This window comes from Epinephelus fuscoguttatus, linkage group LG18, assembly GCF_011397635.1.
Source record: "Epinephelus fuscoguttatus linkage group LG18, E.fuscoguttatus.final_Chr_v1".
Classification (NCBI taxonomy): Eukaryota; Metazoa; Chordata; class Actinopteri; order Perciformes; family Serranidae; genus Epinephelus; species Epinephelus fuscoguttatus.
The window spans coordinates 16,921,511-16,944,542 of record NC_064769.1 but is presented as its reverse complement, the minus strand read 5'-3'; the positions used below and the strand labels follow the sequence as shown (position 1 = coordinate 16,944,542).

Genomic DNA, 23,032 nt, shown 5'->3' with positions numbered 1-23,032 from the left:
TGACAGGCCGTTGGCTTGTGTCTTACTGTGATGCTGCACTGTATTGACTGGTTGATGTGTACTGCCATCCTCCACCTGCTCAACCATGAGACTGGCTTCAGCTGGCTCTATGGAGTGTGCAGGGTGAGCAATTGTTGCTTGTCTCTTAACCACCTTGTGCCAGCTAGCTTTCCCAGTAGCCTATTCCAGCTAGTATAGGTACTGTGTGGAGGTCAGGCTTGTAACTCAGAGTTCATCATCATTTGCCCTCTGACATAAAGTGTCAAAGCATTTGAGAAAATGAATGATGGTTACACATTGTAACTCTAATTCTATGGCAACACGTGGAGCTTCCATAAAACACTGCTTACAGGAGAGTTCTCGTGGTCTCTTCATGAGATACAGGCTTTCTCACTTCAGTTTATGTAAAGGAACAGTTCACTGCAAAATCAAAAACACATACTTTTTCTTAACCTGTAGTGCTATTTATCAATCTAGATTGATTTGGTGTGAGTTTCTGACTGTTGGAGATATTGGTCATAAAAATATGGACGTAGTCACCATGACGTCACCCACTGGTTTATGAGGAGCGGGTTTGAAGCTCAAAGTAAGCGGCTTTGGCCGTCGCCATCCTGGCAGTGCCTGACTCCGCCCAACTCCCAGCCAATCAAAAATGGGCAAACAGGCAGGCCAAATTAAGCCTGGTTGCTTAAACACGCCCACCTCGCTTGAAGCTGCTATTTTAGCTAAGGCTAACAAACTAGGCTAACAAGCTACGCTACTCTGGCTAGCCCTGTGGTGTTGGCTGCTCCAGCTCATGCTCCCGCTTGGTGCCAGCTCCATCACAAAACAAAATATCCAAAAGGCACAAACACAGCTGAGAGGTCAGGTTCAATGACTTGCGAATTAGCTGAGATGACGCCTAGCAGATAGCCAGCGGCTAGTTAGCCACCCGTGATGGCACCACCTGTCACTCAAAGTGACCACACCCTTAATTATGTGCAACTTTAAGCCTTAATAAAATTCACCCCCCGTACAGTTATCATGAAAGGGGAAATTAGCTATAGAGACCAAAACCGTTTTTTGTGCCAGGCTGTAAACATGTTTATTTCTGCTGTAAAGTTGAGCATTTTAACATGGGGGTCTATGGGGATTGACTCGCTTTCGGAGCCTGCCTCAAGTGGCCATTCAATGAACTGCAGTTTTTGGCACTTCAGCATTGGCTTCACTCATCATCCCTGGAGGTTGCCACTTGATCATGGCGTGGTTACTCAAGATAATCCACAGACTTTGTTGTAAGCAGTTTCATGTCGGAACTATTTTCTTTCCACTGAACTACAACCGAATCACTGCACAGGAAGAAGAGTGCATCTACTCATGGACAAGGCCTCATGCTTGTGACAGCATGAGATGTAAGCATTGATGAGGGTTATAAAAACAATGATGGAAAAAAATGTAGATAAGTCAAAAGTTGGGCTTTTTCATTCAACATAGCTTTTTAAAAATAGATAATGTTGATGTATCATCTTAAAATGTACATCATTCAACAGATGTAGGAGAGAAAATACAGGTTGGAACAGTACATAATATTAGCATTAGTAAAGGATTTTAGGCAGCTACAATTCAGGTTCTATTTTGTTGTGTACTGTGGGCACTCGGAGTACAAATACTGTATCAGCAGCAAAATATGTCTAGACGATGATAGCTTCAAATAAATCTAGACATGGTTGTTGGTTCTTTCCTATTTATTAATTCAGAAAGCAATTCCATCATGAGTAAATATTTATTTCTACCACTTTCAGTGTTTGCAATGCCCTGAATTGCAAAGTGGGACCAATCAATCTCAATTTAATGCTTAAATGCATTTTAAATCGATTTTTTGCTCGCACCAAATTTAACAAAGATCAAGTCCAGACCCCCATGAGTTGTGCCAGTGTTTCATAACACATAAATTCTCATCAATATCCTCATGACTGATGGCGACACAATACACTGCGATGAATGAACAGGAAGGCACTGAGGGGCAGCATCTTCGTCTCGTCTTAATTAGAATTCCCACACAGATCCATCAATGTGAATAAGAGGTTCTATGAACACATATTAAGTGTCCATATCTGTGTTATGGCTACTGAGAGACGGAGAGGCAAAAAAATGAAAGAAGGAAAGTCTAGACCTATGGCGAAAAGAGAGAGAGACGAACAATGTGTGTGTGAATAGGCAAAATGGGAAAGGAAGCAAAAAGGGAAAGGGAATGCAGAAAGCCCTTGGCCCCCTGCCTGCAATCTGCAATCTGCTGATGGCGAGGCTCGTGACGAGGAGGTGCACAGCGTCCATTTTTAGCGATGAGGTCATCTTTAATTAACAAAACAAAGAGAGTCAGCTGTGTCACTCCAATCTGTTATCTGCACCCATGCTCAAGGACACCGTTTATCTCCATATAATTCAATCTCTTTGAATGAGGGCTTATCGACGCATTGGGGGGCATTCTTGGTCTCAACCAATAATGGAGCTGTTACATAAACAGGGGTGGGGGATACCGCTGAACGCAGACGAAAAGGGGGACATTAGGAAAGTATAGAGAGGTATGTGACAGAGGAGGAGAGTGAAACAGAGGAAGATCCACATGTCATGTGTCCCAATAAGCTGGCTGTGTGAGCTGGGAGGAGGAAATTGGAACTAAAATAAGGGCAAAGATCAAATGGCTAATCTGTTTCTCAGTCCAACAGTGCCAGCATGAGGTGACATCATTGCTGTGTAACCCTCTGCTGCTGTCTGCATCCCTCTTCCACTCCTCCACGTTGTGATCTCCCTTTCCTCCCCTCTATGTCTTTCCTTTTTTTTTTTTGCCCATTTTTGTCTCTCCACATTTTCATACAATCTCATCTCATTCTCTCGTCCATGCCGATCCTTGGTATTCTCCCGCTCTGCCCTGCCCTCGGTTGTGCTTCGTGCCACAAAATCAGGTATCATGGAGCAGAGCCGCAACACGGAGACTCGCAGGTTTTTAATTAGCGCCAAGTGTGTGCATTTGTGTGAGAGTTGTGGGAAGCACGGTGCTACGCTGATGAGCGCATTCACAAAAAAGTGTCTCCTCAGCATAACTGTGATTTATAGACGAGCCACGCACATTGGCAGCTGACAAGACAATGGAGGGATTGTAAAAATGTGATGATGGAACCCAGAAGCATTCTGAATTCAGCCAATAAGGGGTACTTTTGGTAAAGCCTTTTATTAGAAAAATGTCCTAACATTTTTGGTGCCTTCCTTTTTTTCTCTCTCTGGGAACTCCCAGTGAGATAGACAGAAGACAAAACTTAAAGATGCCTGACACTATAGGCCACTAATCAGTCCCATACATTCAAAACACACCCTTGCATCCTTTTACAAAACAACCTGCAGTTACTTTAAGGTGTTCAAAGTACATGTTTCAGACACAAAAATTGATTACCTGGTTATAGTACGTTTAAGTGAAACCAGGTGAGGTCTTAATCATTGGCCCAGATACAAATGCCAACTCAAGATATCCTCAAAGGGGTGTTTTTGTAATCTGACAGTTTTTAAGCCCAGGTTAAAAGGACATGCCCTATATTATCACTTACACAACTTACAGTTGCTAATTCCTTTTTGCTTTGTCACTTATTTTCGGCTGTTTCAGGTATTAAAGCCACCCCTAGAGATTTCCTAGCATTCGTCCATTTTAATGCTCTTATCAAATTTCTTAACATAATCTGTGATCCTCAATATCTTATTACATATCACAGCTGCTTTGACCTATTGCTGTAGAGGAATGCTGAGCCCCACACTAATACATCAACACTGCCTATCCAACGGGCTTCTCTGTGAATGCTGTCTCTGCCTTGGTGTGCCATCTAGAGGCCTGTGTGAGGCCCAGTGAAGTGGATCACTCATATCCATCACTGATGTGACTGAAATTAGAGGAGAAGGAGCTTGTAAAAATTAACTACACAAGCGCCCAAGACCCTTAGGGTAGGAATGAGTAGTCTGGCAGATAAAGCATAATCCACAAAACTCCACAGGCCTTTCTTATTAATTGTTACTGGAACAGAAAATGCAAAGGAAACAAGACATTAAATGTGGAGCACAGTAGTAGCAATTCATGACACTGAAATGGTGCACAATTAAAACCACTGTAGTTCATTACAGTCATTCCATATACATATTACTGCAATGAGTGCAATGCAGTCATTAAAGCAACCATAAACCCTTTTATTTGACATATTTTATATTCTTTCCAAATGTGCCTGCTAATTTGTTTCTACAGACTCTGCTTGCTGTGAATCATACAATACACAATTAAATACTGTTTACAGATAGGGTTTCCAGAATATGATGCCTTTTCCTATAATGTTGGTCAGAAAGGTCGAGACACATTGGTAGGCAGACGTACCAGCAGACAGCAGGGTTTCATTTGGCTTTTGCTCCATATCTTGAAACATGAGGAGTAAAGAGACACAAGGGGATAAAATGCAGGTAACATCTTTTGCTAAGGAATTCAAATAGCACTGATGATCAGGGTTTCCTTTAATTACGGTTCTGTTTCACACAGTCAGTGCCCTCTAACAGGGTCTGCAAGCTTAATTAATCTCATCTGCAAAGCAGGGCACCAACATTTATGTCCAAATATGCCTGCCAATGGGGATGAGTTATCATTTTTGGAGACTGCGTAAAGCCATTAAATCTCACCCTTGCATCTGTTTTTTTTCAGCACTCGAATACACCCCACTGAGACGATTAACTGCAATCTGGAATGACCTCATTTTCACCTACGCTTCATCTCAGTGAGCTGGTGCCCCTCTTGCCTTACTGGCCTTGTAGGAACAGGTGATCCCTCTCTGTCTGCTCCATCTGTACATCTGGCACTTGCAGTGTTCAGGCTTCTTCTATGCTAACCCGCAGGACCTGGATCTTGGCAGTGATGACGGTGTCTGCAATACCCTTATCCTCACAGTTAGTTTTCGTGACAAAGACAGGATGGATGTTGTGAATAAGACACCCTCCACTGATGCGGCGGCTGTTCCCGTCTCCCTGCATCACTCACGTCCTGCGCGCATGCTGACATGCTATGTTGAGCACACAGCCTCAGTGAGCTAACAGCAGGTGTTTATCTATCGTGACAGAGTTCTTGGGAACTCCCTATCAAAGCAAATTGGTTTGTGATTGTATCTCACAAGCAGGACAACCTTTCTTCCATGCAAGTACATTCAGAAATGGTAATTTTTAAACTGCTCAGACATTTTGTGTGGCTGCAACTACGCAGTTGCACTAACTTCTTTAAACTAGATGATGGCTTCCTTGCACTCCCTCTGTCTTTGGATGGTTTTGCTTTATCTATTCAGAAGACTGTTTGATGTCACAGTGTCCCCACCTTCAACTTTGCTGCAGGATGGGTCGATTGTTCTGGGCTGAAATGATCCCAGCCTCTCCATGGACCTGCCCCGAGTGTGTGCCCCCACCTTCATTAAATGCATGTTTGTTGGTGCGCTCATGATTGCTGACCGTGTATGGCTCAAGTCGCAGCGGTGTGTGCCTGATTCCCTGTGGGCCTGCTGCACAGACAAATGGACAGTGTGTGTGGAGCAATGCTTGAGTCTCTTCAGGGGACAGCAGGAGTGGTTGGCAGCATCGCTGTGTTCTGTAGGGTAAGCTTGAGTGTTGTTATCCTGATTTTCAATTGTTATCAATCAAGGTTTAGAGTGGGCTCTTACAGGAATGAGTTGCCTTAGTGATGTTGTTACTGTATAATGGCAGAGCTTCCCTCTATGTCCTCTGAGGGCATAGCACGTATAAGGATGCAGTTAGTGTGCAGCCAAATATGAATAAAATGAATATGTATTGCAACCACAGTTCAATTAATACATTCGAAACTTTGTAAAATATCAGCCTTGTGTTCCATGGCCAGCTTGGATTAACTGATTCATAAGTCTGCTGGATGGTTAGATTACTTTTTTTTCTTAAGAAATTTAAATACTTCTCAGCTTCTACAGTATCCCGAAGACAATAGACCAGTTGAGTGGCAGTACTTTTCATGATGAGCCCGGGCTTCCAGCAGTAGCTGAGTTCAAGTGGTTGTCAGAAGGTAACAAAGTTGACCAGGTACATTTCTGCTCATATTCCTGGAAAAAGAAACCCTGGTTTTACTATGTGGAAATGGGAGTCTTTGAAGGACAGAAGGGAGAGGTATCTGGAACTGACATGTGATCTTTTTTCTTTAAGTGCCAGCGAGCAGACAACCTCTTGTGATTAACTGCTAACGTGAGCACTAAGCTCAACCCTGGTATATGTCAGAATACTTAGCAGAAGACACAAGTATTCCCATAGAAATTAACAATATACTGGAGCCCTGTTGACACAGTGTACAATATGCACTGTAGGTGTTAATATTTGGCAGCGACAACCTTGAAACTGCCATGGAGAACATCCACCGCCGAACGGATACTTTGTTGGTCTCAAAGTTTCGTGTCATGCCAAGCTGATGCTGGTTGTTCCATTTTACCAAAATATATCTTTTCAATTCAAAGCTGTCGAAAAAACTGGGGATGTTACAGTTCTCTCCCACACTTTACAGCCATGCATATATGGGTCCAGCCCTGGGCTGCCAGTGGAGCATCATGTCCATATAAACAACAAGATATATGAACTAAGCGCTCAGCTGCACTCCTTGCACATCAAAGCGGCAACTCTATCTCGCAGTCACTGTTGACCTCAGACGAAGATTTGTGAGGGACCAGGGAGAAGCCTTCAAGAAAAGATGACTCCTTTTTTTCTAAACAGTACTGATAAGTGGGGTGATCTAAGGGGATTGGAGACAGGGGTCTGATGGTTTGTACAGATGTGAGAGGGACGGGGTGATGCTACAAAATGACCTGATCCCTCTAAAAGAGGGACAAAGACAATTTAAGAGAGAGGGATGATGACAGATATCAACAAAGGATGTAAAAAGAAGGTTTCAGAGGCCATGTGCAGGGCATCGGAAAGGTTGGTGGAAAGAAGAGCATGGTGTCCTTACGCATTAGAGTTTTCTTCATTATCTGAATTTATTTTGTTGTCTGCTTTTATTTGCAGGTCTGTACTTCCTTGAATCAAGATAAAGACACAGGTAGTAGTACAAACTGTCCTATGTGGGCATGCTGTTGTCCTTTTCTTCAGCTATCTTCAGTCAAGATGATGACCTAGCCCTACTTTATGTTATGAGCAGAGGCATAATATAATTTCTATAATTTACAAAAAGCAAGAGGGCGTCACATCAGCAACATTTATGGATATTAGCTTAGAAGACGATACCATTCACTGTCAAGATTTTCAAGCACCCTATGATTGCATCCATTCATGCAGGAAGCTGGTACGGATGAAAAACCCGAGCCAAAAGGGTGGCATATTACATCATTTGAATCAGCTTATTAACATGGATAAAACTGTCACCCAGCTTGTGGAAAAACTCACTGCATTCCAAAACTGATACAACTCCTCATCTGCAGTGATAACTAGAGAGACGAGGGGGGATTTGGAGGTTTTTAAAGACACAAACTTATCCCCCCAGAGGTGATGAAATCAGTGAATGACCCCCTTACGTTGATGTTGCTGGGGAGGTTTTAAGGTCTACAGCCAACTTATATGGTCAGGCTGGTCTCATTTACTGTTCATACTTACATACCTATGAAACGTAATACACTAATATATATATATAGCCAACATAATCGCTGAGATCGGCTGAGATCACATGGCCTATGTGCTGCAGGCTGTCCTTCTTAATATGATGGGAGCCAAGGAGGAAGTAAGGTAATGTCCTGTGGTATAAAGAGCAACAAATAAATAAAGACTTTGACCCAGGAGACCAGGGTTTGTGTCTCGTATGAAACCAAAAGTCAATGTACATAGGTCATGTTAAGTGCGCAATGTGGCGACGTACAACTATGATTCTTTTGAATTTAACCTAAGCAGTAGGTATGCTATGTCATGAGATATCATATGAACCATGTGCATGACTTCCGTAAGATATCAAATGAAACATTGTATGACGATATATTGATATGGTACATCTTTATGTACTCATTTAGCTAAACTTGGGCATTTTGGTGCCTCCAACTTTTTGATTACATGTATGCACATTGCCCAATTAAAAATATGTGGATGCAACTTTAATTGATAACACATTACCAGTTGAAGTTTACCTGCAATCCATTTTAAATTAGGCTGCTTGGATAGCCATGAAAAAAGCAACAGCAGGATAAAAGAAGGTAGCAGACAGTGTTCTCCCATTGAGATCAATCTCTGGAATCAAGTCCCTCATGCAATTAGACTCAAATTTGTGGGAATCTTGAAGCCAAAAAATCAGGACCGATTTATTCTGATTGTCAAACCACTGACCTTAACAATATCTATCTCAGGAGGGAAACAATATCATCTCCTATCCAAGTCTAGACGGCTCTGACATAGAAACATGGCTTTGGGAACCCAGTGAGAGTCGCATCCAAGTGTCTGCATCTCCACACTCACTCTCTGTCTGCCATCTGTATGAGTGTGCACATGGCTGAATGTGTGTGCTCTGAGTGTGTGACTCATGCTCAGCATGGCTGAGTGTCTGTGTGTGGCTGTCTGTTTATCTTTCCTCTCTCTCAGACACCAGCCCGAAGCAGTGTTTCAACTTGGCAATGGATGTGGATGCAGCCTCAGCTTCTGCGGATGCCGGTGTCGGCTGAATCCCATCCCCTGGATGCAGGTGCTGCCCTTACTACTGATGATGGTCAAAGTCCCATCTCTTCACCACACCTATGTCATATTGATCGGTGTTTCATCTGCCTTCCGATTTCAATGGCACTGTCCATGTAAATGTCCTTTTGTCCCAACATATTATAGCCCATCTCCCTTTGATCTAGACTGCCCAAATATTTTCCCTTTTTACATTTTTTTTCTAACCATTGCTTTTGCTAATTTGATATTTGATATTTTTCTCTTTCTTTCTAGGCTAGACTACCAGATGCTCCAGATCCAGCTTTGAAAGATGTTGTTTGTACTGTAGTCAAAATGAACTACTGTGATTAGCTGTCAGTACTGCTGGCACTGTTCAGTCCCTTGTCTGGATCAAACTGAGGGAGTTCAGAATGGGTTGTTCTACTGGTGCAATTTGATCACATAAAAGCTTGGTGGAACAGTGAGGAACACCATCTTTGTACTTCACTCAATAACATACAGCGTGTAACTGCAAGAACGTCTTGTTTTTTCATAATATTATCTCTTTAAAATCAAATCTGAACACTTCACACTGCTCTATAATGCCAAATATCAGCCTTGACTAAGCTTTGGAGCAGGATTTTTCCCCTACGATTGTCTAGATTGTCAAATACGGTTTACTGTAAATCAGCCGAATAATCCTTTAGTGTGTACCCACCCTAAGATGTTGGAGAAGAAGGCTTGACTGCAAGCTCACTGGTTCAAATCATCACACAGTCTTGGAAAATATGAACAGGGAAAATGAAGGAGAAACACGAAAACCACCAAGATGCCCTCGAGCAAAGTATTTATCCCCAAACTGCTCCATTAGAGCTGCTCAGTGGCCAACGGTAGAAGGCTGGTTTCACTGGCAGCTTCAACAGGGGAATGTGTGTATGTGTGTGTGTGTGTGTGTGTGTGTGTGTGTGTGTGTGTGTGTGTGTGTTAAAGTCAAGAGTAGCATGCTGAGAAAAAAAACACTGAGGAAAGACTGAGCTTGAGAGGACGAGATGAGCTTGTTACTTTGTCTCCACAAGGTGAGCAGGGTACAAGGCTTCTTATTTAACTCATCTTATGGTTTTATTATACAGACTTCCATTTTCCTGGGAAGTGTCTCAAAGATGGTCTTTAAATAAAAAGCCAGCAGTGCGTACAGGGAGTACAAATCCAATAATTTCAAAATAAGTCAGAGTAAGTGTGAGAAAATGACACTATGGCTTTTATTTGCTGAGTCCAGAGAACAGGATCTCATCATTGTAAGAGGCCCCTATTATTTCATAAATCGATCCCTGCGATGCCTTCCAACTTTGTATCAGCAATCTTAATCCCCCCGTTTTGGAGAACAATGAGGGTTTTGAGTAGCTACAGTTTTCAGTATTTGCATTGGAAGTAGGAGCTATCCCTATACAGTTTATAATACATGATATTTCCACAGAGGGAGAACATATAGTCTGCCAGAGTTTCCTGCCATTTAATATTACCTGCTCCTCTCTAAGAGGGTCATGTACTGAACACACACATATCAATCCACTCAACTCAGTTAGCTTTACTCACTCACCAAAGTTCTATTTCAATTTTCTTCCATTTACTTTAAGTCCCCCTCCACTCAAAAATGTGTTTTTCTTCTGTTTATGTCCTCTAAAATGTCTGACCTTGACTAAACTGACTTGTATCTGTGCAAAGTTGGTCAAGAGAGAGGTGTTTTCACATTCTTCTACTGAAGGAGGCAATGAGGTGGACTTCCCTTAAGTCTGAGATCACATTTGGAAAAGGGGAACAAACTTTGACACAACACCGACAAAGACACCTGCAATCTCTGTGGCTATGTCTGCTGACGATAAAGCCTCTGGGGGCAACGATGAAGCCTCTAGAGACAATAGCCAATAAGACAATAGCCGATGGGTTCTGCATCGCCCCACCACTGTTTACCTGCTGCTCAAATGTGATGAGTCAATACTGTTTGGACTACAAATACATTACAAATGGTAACCAAATGCTTCCGATTCCAAAGTCTTGTCCCGTTGCCTTCAAATTCTGCACACAAATGTAGGTATCTGTTTATCAAGTATAAGAAAGCTGAAACCTCCAGCACAGAGTGGACTTGATGGTACAGAGAGTAGAGTTTGCATTAGCATAGTGAAAGTTTCGACAGCAAGCACAGTGTGCAGTCTTTGGATATAAACCGGACCCTTGAGCTTCCTTTAACTATCCACCAAAAACCCCATCATAGCAGATATTCTTGTAGGTTTCACAACCATTAATGCTAAGTGAGCCAAGCTAACAAGCTAACATCATCCATCCATCCATCCATCTTCAACTGCTTATCTGAAGCCAGGTCACAGGGGCAGCAGACTGAGCAAAGTATTCCAAATGTCTCTGGAACGCTTTCCAGCTCCTCCTGGGGGACCCCGAGGCTTTCCCAGACCAGACGAGATATATAATCCTTCCAGCGTGTTCTTGGTCTGCCCCGGGGCCTCCTACCAGTTGGACATGCCCAGAACACCTCTAACTGGTGGCGCCACGGAGGCATCCTGATCAGATGCCCGAACCACCTCAACTGACCCTTTTCAACGCAAAGGAGCAGCGGCTCTACTCCGAGCTCCCTCTGGATGTCCAAGCTCCCTACCCTATCTCTAAGGCTGACCCCAGCCATCCCTCTGAGGAAACTCATTTCAGCCGCTTGTATCTGCGACCTCATTCTTTTGGTCATTACCCAGAGCTCATGACCATAGGTGAGGGTTGGGATATAGATGGACCAGTAAATTGAAAGCTTTGCCTTCCACCTCAGCTCTATCTTCACCACAACAGTCTGGTACAACACTTGTTGTGCCAAACTGCCGATCCATCCCACGCTTCACTCTACCCTCACTTGTGAACAAGACCCCGAGATTCTTGAACTCCCTCGCTTGGGGCAGTAACTCACACTCAGCTAAATAACAACATAAACAAATAAACAAATCTGATACGTGAGCTAGTTTGGTGCAGAACAGACTCCTTATCTGAGTCTAGGTCTAGCTGAGGCTCAAATATGTATGGCTGACTGTCTCCAGTTTTGCATTATTGCTAACGATAGCCATCTTGATGCGCACTGTTCTTTTCTTAGTTTGAGCTTGGGCAGGGTTGGAGAAAGCCGTATAAACCCCACCGCAAGCAGCGGTGGTTGGCGGGGCAGAAGCCAGATCCAGAATTTCTCAAACAAGTAGATCTGCTTCCGACCCTTTCCATAGTTGTTATTATTTTTTGTTTTTAAATTTTATGTAGGGAAACGTGTAAAACAAAATATTAGTATTAGTATAAGTACTGCTTTAAAACCTGACTGGAGGGGGACTTGACAGAAACTTGAGAGTAAACAAAACAAACATGACTAATAGAGATAAACAGTGACAGACATAAATGGGGGTAAAAAAAGACAAAAGACGAAAACAATGACTCCTAATCTGTGTTATACTGTCTGTTACGACATGATTTATAGTGGTGACTGGCACATAGCAGAGTGAGTCACCCACACCATCTGCCCCTTCCTACCTCACCTCTGCCAGCATGCCTGTGTCTAGCTGTCTGTAGTGTACCCTCTCTCCGCTCGCTGGTGCCCACGCTTCATCAGCACTCCTCCCAGGGGTGATGGATGGCCTGTCCATACTTCCCAATGACTAAAGCCAGCTTCTTCCAGACCACCTCATTTCTCCAATATTATTAAATTCCTTCCTATCACCCTTCCTCTGACTCACCCCAGCACCCTCGTCACAACTATGACTACTTCCCTAGCCCTACGGCACAATGGTCAGCTCCATTTATGGCACTTGATGAATTGCCCTGCCTCATCTTCTCTCATCTTCAGACCAAGCCCTTCCCTTCTGTTCTGTATCTAAACCAAAATTTTAACCTTATCCCCTACAACTGTAACTTAAACTCCTTCTATTAACTCATCAATCATCTTCATTGTAACTTTATGCTACGCAGATTTATTTGAACACTATGAACAATGAAATTTTCCCTCTATTTGTGGTTAAAACATGCTGTAAAATGTTATGAAACTTTCCCAAATTCAGCAAGTCACAAAACCACCACATGACTAACACAATTAGACAGTGTAAAGCCTCTAATCCACCTAATTTCCATGTCTGTGACAGTGGAGGGAAACCCATATGGGAATGGCAGAACAGCCTTCCCAAAGACCAACAGTGCTAACCACTGTCACCCAAAAGAGTTAATGAAACCACCAAAATGATGAACATACACACACATCTCTTTCTCAGTACTTCTATTTATGTGATAAACTATTTGTATGTTTGTATGGGTGTGAGTGTGCATGGTTATGGCACAGTCAAAAAGTACACCAGTACAGGCTTTGAATTGAGTTTCTGTACCTGTGTAGACCTCTGCCTCTGAGGGATCCTCCACTCGTTTATGCTGGATGACATAGTCCGAAACTTTGCAGCCAATCAGAGGCTCCACATCCATCCACTCCAGGGCCACCATTGTGCTTGAGGGCTCCAGGTAAGGGGCTAGGCGCAAACTAATGGGGCAACATACAGAAAGCAAGGTTAAACACATGGAAATAAGATAAATATTAACAGTAAGATCAAAAGGTTACCACAACTGTTTGTTTCTCTCATCTGGAATTTCAAATGAAACTGTGTGTGCAATGCCTCGAGTATGGACCTTCAGCTAGAATGGATAAGTAGGAATCCCATGTGGTCATTGTTATTTTAGAGTAGAGACTGTCACACCTCTGCCTTTACAGATCTCATTGGACAACAGGATGGCGAGTTGCAGCTTTGCACAAAACAACATTCCGATGCCACCTGTTCACCAGAAGTGTTCCCTGTGCAGTTTAATCCCTCAAAAGAGATAAAAGAACAATATTTCCATTTTGCCTGTCCTCCAGCTGTGCTGAGAGAGGTAGGTTATCCCTCTTTCATAAAAAGCATGCCGCTCAGTTTCATCCTCACAGACAATAATAATAAGTACTGCAGGGGTTTTACTGGCCTTACACTCCAGCACTGGCCAGAGTTGGAGATTTTTCCTGCTGCAGCGACTCTTCACTGGCTCTCTCATGCCAGCAGGCATAGGCCCAGGGAGTGCCTGACCAAAACTCTGGTTGTGGCACCAGGCCCGTGCTCTCCAATTCAACAACCACTATCCACAAACAAAACAATACCAAAACCGCCATAAAAGCATTTAAAATACTTGTGCAATACTTGTGCAACACATTTTTGGTAAAGTATTGCTAAACAGTTAAGACCAATCTAATTACAAAGTCTATTTAGTAGCTGTTTTGAAATTTGTGATCATATCACGTTACCTTTGTCAGCAGGCAACCCAATTGTCAGAAAAAATGTTGGCATTGTAAGTTTCTGCAAACCACAGATACGTTACATTTGTACATTATTATGTAGTAGATCCACTGAAATTTACATTTCAACTATGCTCTGGTTAATGCGTGGTAACATTTCTGCACAAAAACCTCTTGGTAATGGTTAGGAAAAGATCATGTTTTGGCTTAAAATACCAGGTTTTGGGGCAAAGTCATTGCTGTCAATGTTTTGATAAAAAAAGAAAAAACAACAACCTCAACCAACAGAACACCTAAAAAGCCATCAGAAATACAGCAATGAGTCACGAAATCACAACCAGTTTGGCTGTTGGTGGTCTTGAACAGTGGTTTGCAGTGGTCTGCACCTTGGTGGGTGTCTTGCATTTGTGCCATGCCATCCAGGGCTGGGCGGTATGACAAAATTTTCATATCATGTTTTTTTTTTTTTGTTTTTTTTTAAAAATCATATCGGTTTCACGGTATTTGACGGTATTTTGTTTGGGTTCCGTCCACTTGACATGCTGTTGTGTTGTGCTATGAACTATTCAAGTGCTGGAATTTGTTATTTACGTGACAACACCTGAACGCAACACAGGCTCCACTCCATTAGTGCTGTGCTCGGTTATAATTGTGTCCGACTCGGGTTGGCTGCGGTCAGGAAAATGCGGCCCGAGCCGTGCTCTAGTGTGCTCACCTGTGTGTGTGTGCGCACCTGTCTGTGTGTGTGTGCACTCATCGGGGCGAAACTCCGAAAGATAAATAACATGAGGCTATTTAGTTTGTTTAATAAAACGACAAGGTATAGACCTGCTCTATAGGCCTGGATATGAAGCGTCCGTAGTGCCAAATAATATAACGGTAGTTTCTAAAGAGCTAAGACAAAAAAAAAAAAAAAAAAACCATCAGCAGCAGTCATATTACGGCAGCGGCGGTGCGCTAGTTGCACTGTTCTTTTTGGTATGAGTTCTTCTGAGTCATCGTGTTCTTCTTCAGCAATGTGTACACATGCTACGCTTTCAGGACTCTCTCCGGCAGCCATTCTCGCCTTTAAACTTTTCTCTATGCTCTCACTCTAACCAGCTCTAGCCAGCAGTGAAATGGGTCCCTGCTGAAACACTTTCCCGCTGCGCACGTTCCGGACGTTGGTTGGGCTATTCACCTGTATTGCGGTATATGAATTGCGGTATATATCATAGCGAAAATAAATACTGGTTTTCGGTAAGAACCGATATACCGCGCAGCCCTAATGCCATCCACCATCTTCTTCACCTCCCGATGACAAAGTCAACTCATATACTATGTCTTTTTAAAAACTTTGATATGATACGTATGAAATGTGCAAATGTAAGGTAGTCATGGTTTGCAGAAATTCACAATGCCAATATTCTCTTCTGGCGACTGGGCTGCAGCAGATGCTTGCTCATTTTATTTTTTTGGAATTGTTGTTTGTTGGAGTGGGAGGCAATGTTAATGTCGCTGCCACAGTTGGTATTGCAAGATGACGTAAAGCACACTGGCCCACAAAGACTTTCCTTTCTTTCCTTGCACAATTATTAGAAAAGGCACAACTGTAAAATGAGAATTTATTGTCACGAATGTGCCAAAATGACTATTTGTATCATTAGAATCTAGTCTATGTGTTTAATAAAATTTGAAATTGTCCAAAGAGCCACATCAGTAAGTTGTTTTCATGCCACTTATGTATGCCACAAGATAGAAGGAAATAAACTAGCTCATCCAGAAGAAGCCTTCCTCCAAAATATGCATCTATGTTTTAAATAATATATATTAATTATATCAAGTCTGTGAAGCCAAGATATCCCAGATATGGATGTGGTCATCTTTTGTTAATGAAATTTAGAAAGTAAGAATTCTGCAAAACTTTACATTTGGTGATAGTTTATCATGTGGGCAGGACATTTGGAAATAAAACCATCACATTACGTGCAAATGTCATTAGGTCTTGGACCAGAATCCTCTCTTGCAGCACTATATTTTATCCTTGTTAAGCTTTTATTGTTATTCTAGAGTGGTGCCAATAAAAATGCCCTTCATTCATACTGGAATATAATATACTAATAGGCAGATTTTATTTTCTGTCTTTAATTAAATGCTCTCATTGTAGCCTCATCCTCTAAGTTATTGCCCTTTCAACTTCCTGTTTCTCTTTAAAAGTTCTCAGGGCAACAAAAGCTGGGATGAATGACTCAAGAGTATTATTAGGACACCTTGAATGAGAGCATGTTCTTTTCAGAGGGGTGTAAGGGCTGACTGACAGCTATTAGAACTCTGTGGACTGTGCTTGTGTCTACAACTTTCTCAAGTGCCCCAGGAGTCAGTGGAGACAGGTACGTGTGTGTGCATGCCCACGTGCATATGTGAGTGTGCCCGCGGTGCATCAGTGCATGCATCCATGAAATCTCTCTTGTGCATGTATTCTTAGGTGTCATGGTGTCACCTCACACTTACATTGGCTGCCTGAGGGGACTGCAGTTAGGCAGGCCATCTTTGCTGAAGGCACTCAGGTCACAGCGACACCAGTTATCAATGACATCGCCCTTTCCAGCACACCAGTATGAGCTCATTGTAGCGCTCTTGAAGGCCTGTAAAGGGTAACAGGTGAGAGAAATGCAATTATCTCTTAGAACATGCGCTCCCTGTCCATCTATGCTTACCCCACCCCCATCTCCCATCCCGACCACCAGTACCCTCCATATCCCAGCACACACACACACATACCTCCTTCCATATGATGACTCTCCATTCATTTTCTTTTCCCCATCTCCTACAATTAGCCATCAACACTAACATATCAAACCTCAGCCTTACCATGATGAAGTGAAGACTGTCCAAAATGTCCTCACTTGCAAAAATGACCTCTCTCGGAAGATCTAGAACTCAAGACGGGTCTCACAAAGATAGAAGTACAGGTACACACCCACCCACACACAGTGACCTTTTCATACCCACCGTTCCCAATTACCGGAAGGCAGGAACATCTCACTAACATCCACAAGCTTACACTGTGATATCAGAGATACACTGACTTTTATGATGGAGGTGTGAAAGCTGCGACACTCCCCACCTCCTCCATTCTATGCGTATGTTTGTGTGAGGATCTGTCGGTGTCGCTGTTGGTCTGTCTGTGAAGGGGATGGGGAGCGGGGGGGAGAGGGGGGGGGGGTGCTAGGAGATGACATCATCTCCTAACATCTCCTTGTGCTGCTTCATTAACGGGCGAAAGAAAAATCAAAGGCAGAAGCTCAGTCATCCTCTAAAAGGCAGCAAAATGCCAATATAACCGTCAAAGCAATAAAGTATAATGTCAGGGCTTTCCCTAAAGCCACAGGCATGATAGAGAGTGAGTTCAAGGGAGTTCACAAGCGCTGTGGCTCCCCCTGTCACACTATGGATCAATGGAGCACTCAGTTATTTATGTGCTCTAACTGGTTGGCAGTGCTGCCTCATGCAGACAACTTTGGAGATGTGCTTGATCATGGTCACAAAAATAGGACACTGGAACCATGCGGAAACATTATCACTGGGTACCAGGCATCCAACAAAAAGCAAAGAGGAGCCACTCCTTTGTTCCAATACACCATGACATTCACTTATCCGAAAGCAGAGGAGCTGATGAGACCACACACATCTTTAAGACAACTGCGAACATGCAGCATGTACACGTGGGGACATGCAAACATGCGCGCGCGGGCACACACACACACACACACACACACATATATACACACACACAAACAGATTTCTGCACTGTTGATTAGTGAAAGTGACATTTGAGATGACTTTGGGCATAGTCCTGACCAGAAAGGCAGACGGCTTGGCCAAAAAAAGAGTCAGGGTATGCACTCAGAAGCTGATGTTAGCATTTCCACAACACTGCATTGTTAGCTGTAAAGGAGGCTCAACAGACTTTCATGGGAACTGACTTCTTCCAATACTGCTTGCTTTCACTCAAGGCAAAGGATCTTGAGAGTTAAAGTGACCTAAATGAGCAGCAGAGTAAGAAAGAGTGGCAAAAAAAGAGGCTGGTCTCCAAAGGGAGTAGGCTGGCAAAAAATCAACAGGATGAACAAGGACACAAAGGTGTGAGAAAAGGAAACTCCCAACTCTGAAAGCATCCCCCACCTTACTGTGGGACAGGAGCGGGATCCTTCAACACTCAAGGCTTTCCCGTCATTTATCCTCCAATACAAGCCCCTCTAAATGAGCGTGCTGAATGAGCAGTTATTATAGGGGGCAGGCAAGCACTGTAATCCATGGCCATATAATAACCCCCTGGAAAACCAAAAAGGGGAAAAGGTAATTACATTTCTTCCCCCTTGCCTGAACCCATGTGGCTAACTGCTGCCAGAAAACAACAGCAGCAGGGGTCTCGCCACCTCATGTCAATGGGAAGCAGGCCACAGACAAAGGCAACAAGAAAAACCTGGACTCAAGGTCTATGCACGCACACAGACTAGACAAATATGAGAAATGAGAAATGACCTCCGCTGCTAGGGGCAAAAGAGAGAAAGACCACAGGACCGCCATGCGTTTACCACCACCAGATTCCTAGAAAAACCCCATATGGGTCTGCGCGCTTGATTGCATGGCTGCACATGTGAAAAATAGACAAAGCGATTACCGCCGTGTTTATGTTTGAAGAGTAATGCAAGCCAGTCTCCACTGGGTAAACAGGGAATCTAATTGTGGTTTAGAGAATGAGGTGGGGGGTTGGGCGGGGGGCACAGGAGGTAAAGCAGTGATGAGGATTTAGAGGAAAGCAAGAAAAAGTGATAGCTAATACGTGTAAAGTGATAATATGTCAAGTGTGTGGCGGTGAAGACAGCTTATATGTCCGGTTAGTGCAGGTTTGGAAAAAAAAAAAAAGGCTTGGGTCAGTGAGGAAGATCCTTTAGTGAGATGAGCAGACACATTTAGAGGCCCAGGAGAGAGTACTTCTGTGTTCAATGCAGAGATAAGTCATGGCTGAAAAGATGAGGATACCCTATACTGTATTGATTTGCCACAGATCATGCATTTCCCAGAACACTATAGATCCATATAAATTCTGTGCTGGCCAGATAGGGGTACAAAACAACCTTTATCCATTATGCTTCATATCAGAAAAGCAAATGTTTTGACAAAGATGGTCCTGTCTGAGCATTGACTGTAACAGTGTGAGACAGTTTTTGTGCCGTCATGACAGATTTGCTTTCAGGAACTGGCGATACTCCGATGGTTACAATAACACATGGTTCTACCCTTTCACAAATATGCCACAATTCATCTCCATTGACCTTATCGATACTGAACAAATTGAGCTGAAATGTAATCACCCCCTGCTTACAGAAGACAAGATCGGAACAGCAAGGCCACGGAGCATCAGCAACAACTCCAGCCGCAAATTCCAAGCCTTGACATCATCTCTGGAGCCAGCAGACTCACTGGCACCAAAATACTATTTGGACCTTTCACTTTCGTAGAAGCCTGTCGTGACTTACAAGAAGGCAAGGGAGGCCATTGTGACCTCTTTAATGTATTAATCTGTTTGTCTAGTCTAAGCTGACCATATTACTGTCCGTCTTCCGAGGCTAATACATGAAAACACTGGCCAGCTGGCCCACAGTATTGATTTATAAGATGATCACCAGTGGTGGTAAAGAGTCTAAGTCAGCACACACAGGACACCATCAATGGTGACCTAAGTGTGCATGTCTGTGTGAGTGTGTGGGCGCGCATGCACGCCAATGCGTTTATGTAGCCTTTCCAGTCATTCGGGGCTAATGGTGTTAACAAAGGAACCAATGGGCTGCTTCTAGGAACCTTAACAGAAGTAGCACTTCCAGGAAATTGGACACTCGGGGCGGCTGGAGGGTTGGTTCACCCAGAGGTTGATGGGGGATTGCTGTGTCACAGGAGGACCCTCAAACAGCATGTATTGGTTTTTAGGTGTGCTAACTCTGTCTGAGGACGGTCTCAGGTAATCTGACCTTTCCAGGAAAGTAAATTGACTTGTTAGTTAGAGTGCTATCTTATTACGTGTTACAAAATAACAATCTAAGCCAACAATTTTTTAAAAAGACAACAGAAAAGGGAGCATACAATAAAATGAAAATATATAAATGATTAAATAAATAAAAACTGACAAATATTTAATGAAAGTGGAAACTTACAAGAGTCTGCTGGACATTAACCACTATCTGATTAATGGAATAATTATCAATGCTTCCTCTGACCCATTCATAATCAGGGGGCAGTTTCAGGAAAGAAGGATTTAGTGGTTGTTAAACTGTTTAGTCTAGTAGCCTAGAGGACAAGTCTGAGCTACTGCTAATGTAATTAATGCTTCATGGGCCAAATGTTGAGTTACAACATACACTCAGATGCTAGTTTATTAGGTAGACATAGCTAAAACCAATGCAATCCAATACAACAGCTTGCAATTAATCAGGAGTGTTAAAATGTTGTGTGATTCTAGCAGGTGTTGGTGTTATTTTGCCCATGAGAGTAGGGCTAAATAACAGAAACACCTCTCTGTATAAAGCAATACAGTTCAACAGCAGCACAAACTACATCCTCCACAATTAACATACAGTTGATCAACACCTTCACGAAGGTAGGATTTTTTAAAAGGGCTGTTGTATTCGACTGCAATAGTTTTGGCTAGGTGTACATAATAAACTGGCAATTTGGTGTTGTAAGTACTGACCAGGACCGCCTACAAGTGTATTCATTTTCTGTAACTGTTTATCCCGTTAGGGGTCGCAGGGGGGCTGAAGCCTATCCAAGCTAACATTGGGCGAAAGGCGGTTTACACCCTGGACAGGTCACCAGACTATCACAGGGCTGACACATAGAGACACACAACCATTCACACACACATTCACACCTATGGGCAATTTAGAGTCACCAATTAACCTGCATGTCTTTGAACTGTGGGAGGAAGCCAGAGTACCCGCTGACATGGGGAGAACATGCAATACCCTTCAAATGCTACCCCAGTGTTCGAACGCCCCACCCCGGGTTCCAACTAGGAATCCTTCTGCTGTGAAGCAACAATGCTAACCATTGCACCACCATGCTGCCCTTTAGCTCGTTTTAGCTAGGTGTACCTAATAAACTGGCAATTAGGTGTAGTTACTGTAGTACTTGTGCTTTCTGGGGCTCACTTTTCATCCTAAATATAAGCAACGTTAATCAAATTTTATTTTGAACCAAACTTTTCCCTGTTACTTATTAAAACAACAAAAATACACATAAACATTGTATTTATTGTTGCTTTAGTAAAACAAAGTCTGTTTCATAATAAAAAAAAACCCTGCTCCAAAAACTTGTACGGCGCCTTTTTTTGGCACAAGAAATTTACTGATCTAAACAAACTATGAGACAATGTTGGAATGAACTTCCTTGCTGTGTCAGGAAAATAAAGTAGAATAATAAGAGGGAGCTGGAAAGGGCTTTAAACCCCAAAAATCATCTTCTTTCTGTCAGCTCAGACAGCTGCTCCCAGCCCCTGGCCTGGCACTGACCATAGAGAGATTAAATCTGTATGAATCTGTTAAGGATCTATAGGGGCATGCTCTCTCCTTGGTACTGAAGTGTTGTTCCTGGGATCGGAACCTGCATTTTCCTTTCTTCCTGTGTGGCATTGCCTAGAGTTGGCAGCAACATTCACTGTTTCACTGCCTTTTGATTTTTTAATACAATAACTACATATTGTACTGGTTAGGAAGGTTCCCCTGAGGCAAGCTCCACTTACCCATTGCAAATATACCTGCCCTGCTCTTGTGGGTAATGCTGCTTCCTCCTTCGTCTGGGTTCTCTCTCTTGCTCCTGTGCCCCCTCCTACCCCCTGCTGAAAATGTTCTAGACACGCCCCTGCAAGAAACTGCAGCAGTTCGTTATGGTGAGAGCATGACAGTGGCCACTCGGCAAGATATAGAGCATTCTGACCCATTAGACTCACAACCAATTTGTTCAAAAGGCTTGCCATAATTCAGTCACAGCAACACAGGACATGGGACCACTGGCAAGCTCCACAGGCGTTAGCTTATTTATTTATCCACTGAGGTATTTTTCTCTGGCACTAAAACAGGGTTGTATCTGTGTGCATGTATTTGCGTGCACACACCAGGCCTGTAAGCAAGACCACCTTAGTCGAGTCCAAGCCAATTCCAAAACCGGTTCCAGTCGAATTCAAGTCAAGAGCGGGTTTAAGGCGAGCCAAGCCCGAGAACAGACCAACTCGAGAAGTATTCAGTACCAAGACAATGAGGGAGTAAACCTCAAAGCTTTCCTTCCAACTACGAAACATAATCATTAAGTTGCTTTTTTTTTTACAGACCAAGTATGTGCAAATTTATTTAAAATTCTCTGAATTTATTTGCTAAGGTGTGGATAAAAATACGATACATAAAAATAGAGTGGAGGAGAAGTGATTTTTTTTTGTGCACACAGAATCAGAGAAAAAACGTGTCCCCATCTACAAACCTCAGGATAAGTAGCTTTCTTAGAAGTTCTTCCGACTAAAGAAATAGTCCCTGTTTAGTGCTTTGAACCCCATAAACTAATTTCCCTTCACCTTCCTTCACTGTATCATGGTGGAGGCATCTATATCAGGGATGTACATCTTAAAATCTGGACGCTTCAAGACAAAACTACCAGCTTGGATCGATACAACACGAGGTAAGTGAGACAATGTACTCATTGCACAATACTGTCCTCCAGGAATTATCTCCCCCAAATCCTTACCTTGTCATTGGTAATGTCAGAATTGGGTACGTGCACAGAAAAATACTAATACCCATTTTCCTCACTGACAAAGAGCAAGCTATTTCTACATTGAATTCTCTTTCTTTTCAGCCCTGGCAGTGGCTGTATCAGGGAAGGGGTAATTTCACGTCGTAACATTGTAACCTCTGGCTTAATAATGAGAAGATTGATGTGAAAGGGACATGACATGTCCTGTCAAACAGTCAGGCAGCTGGGGAGAGGCCACTGAAAGATGCA

General features: G+C 43.0%; 1 protein-coding gene across 4 annotated transcripts in view; it reads right to left on the bottom strand.

Annotated features, from left to right (window-relative positions):
- Nucleotides 1-23,032, bottom strand: part of LOC125905619 (astrotactin-2-like) — a 431,706-nt gene that overhangs the window by 47,915 nt on the left and 360,759 nt on the right. For all 4 annotated transcript variants that reach the window (XM_049603723.1, XM_049603724.1, XM_049603726.1 and 1 more), the window contains 2 exons: nucleotides 16,493-16,626; nucleotides 13,074-13,222 (listed from right to left, as the gene is read on the bottom strand). In XM_049603723.1, coding sequence (XP_049459680.1) covers nucleotides 13,074-13,222; nucleotides 16,493-16,626 — 283 coding nt within the window. The remainder of the gene's footprint in view (nucleotides 1-13,073; nucleotides 13,223-16,492; nucleotides 16,627-23,032) is intronic.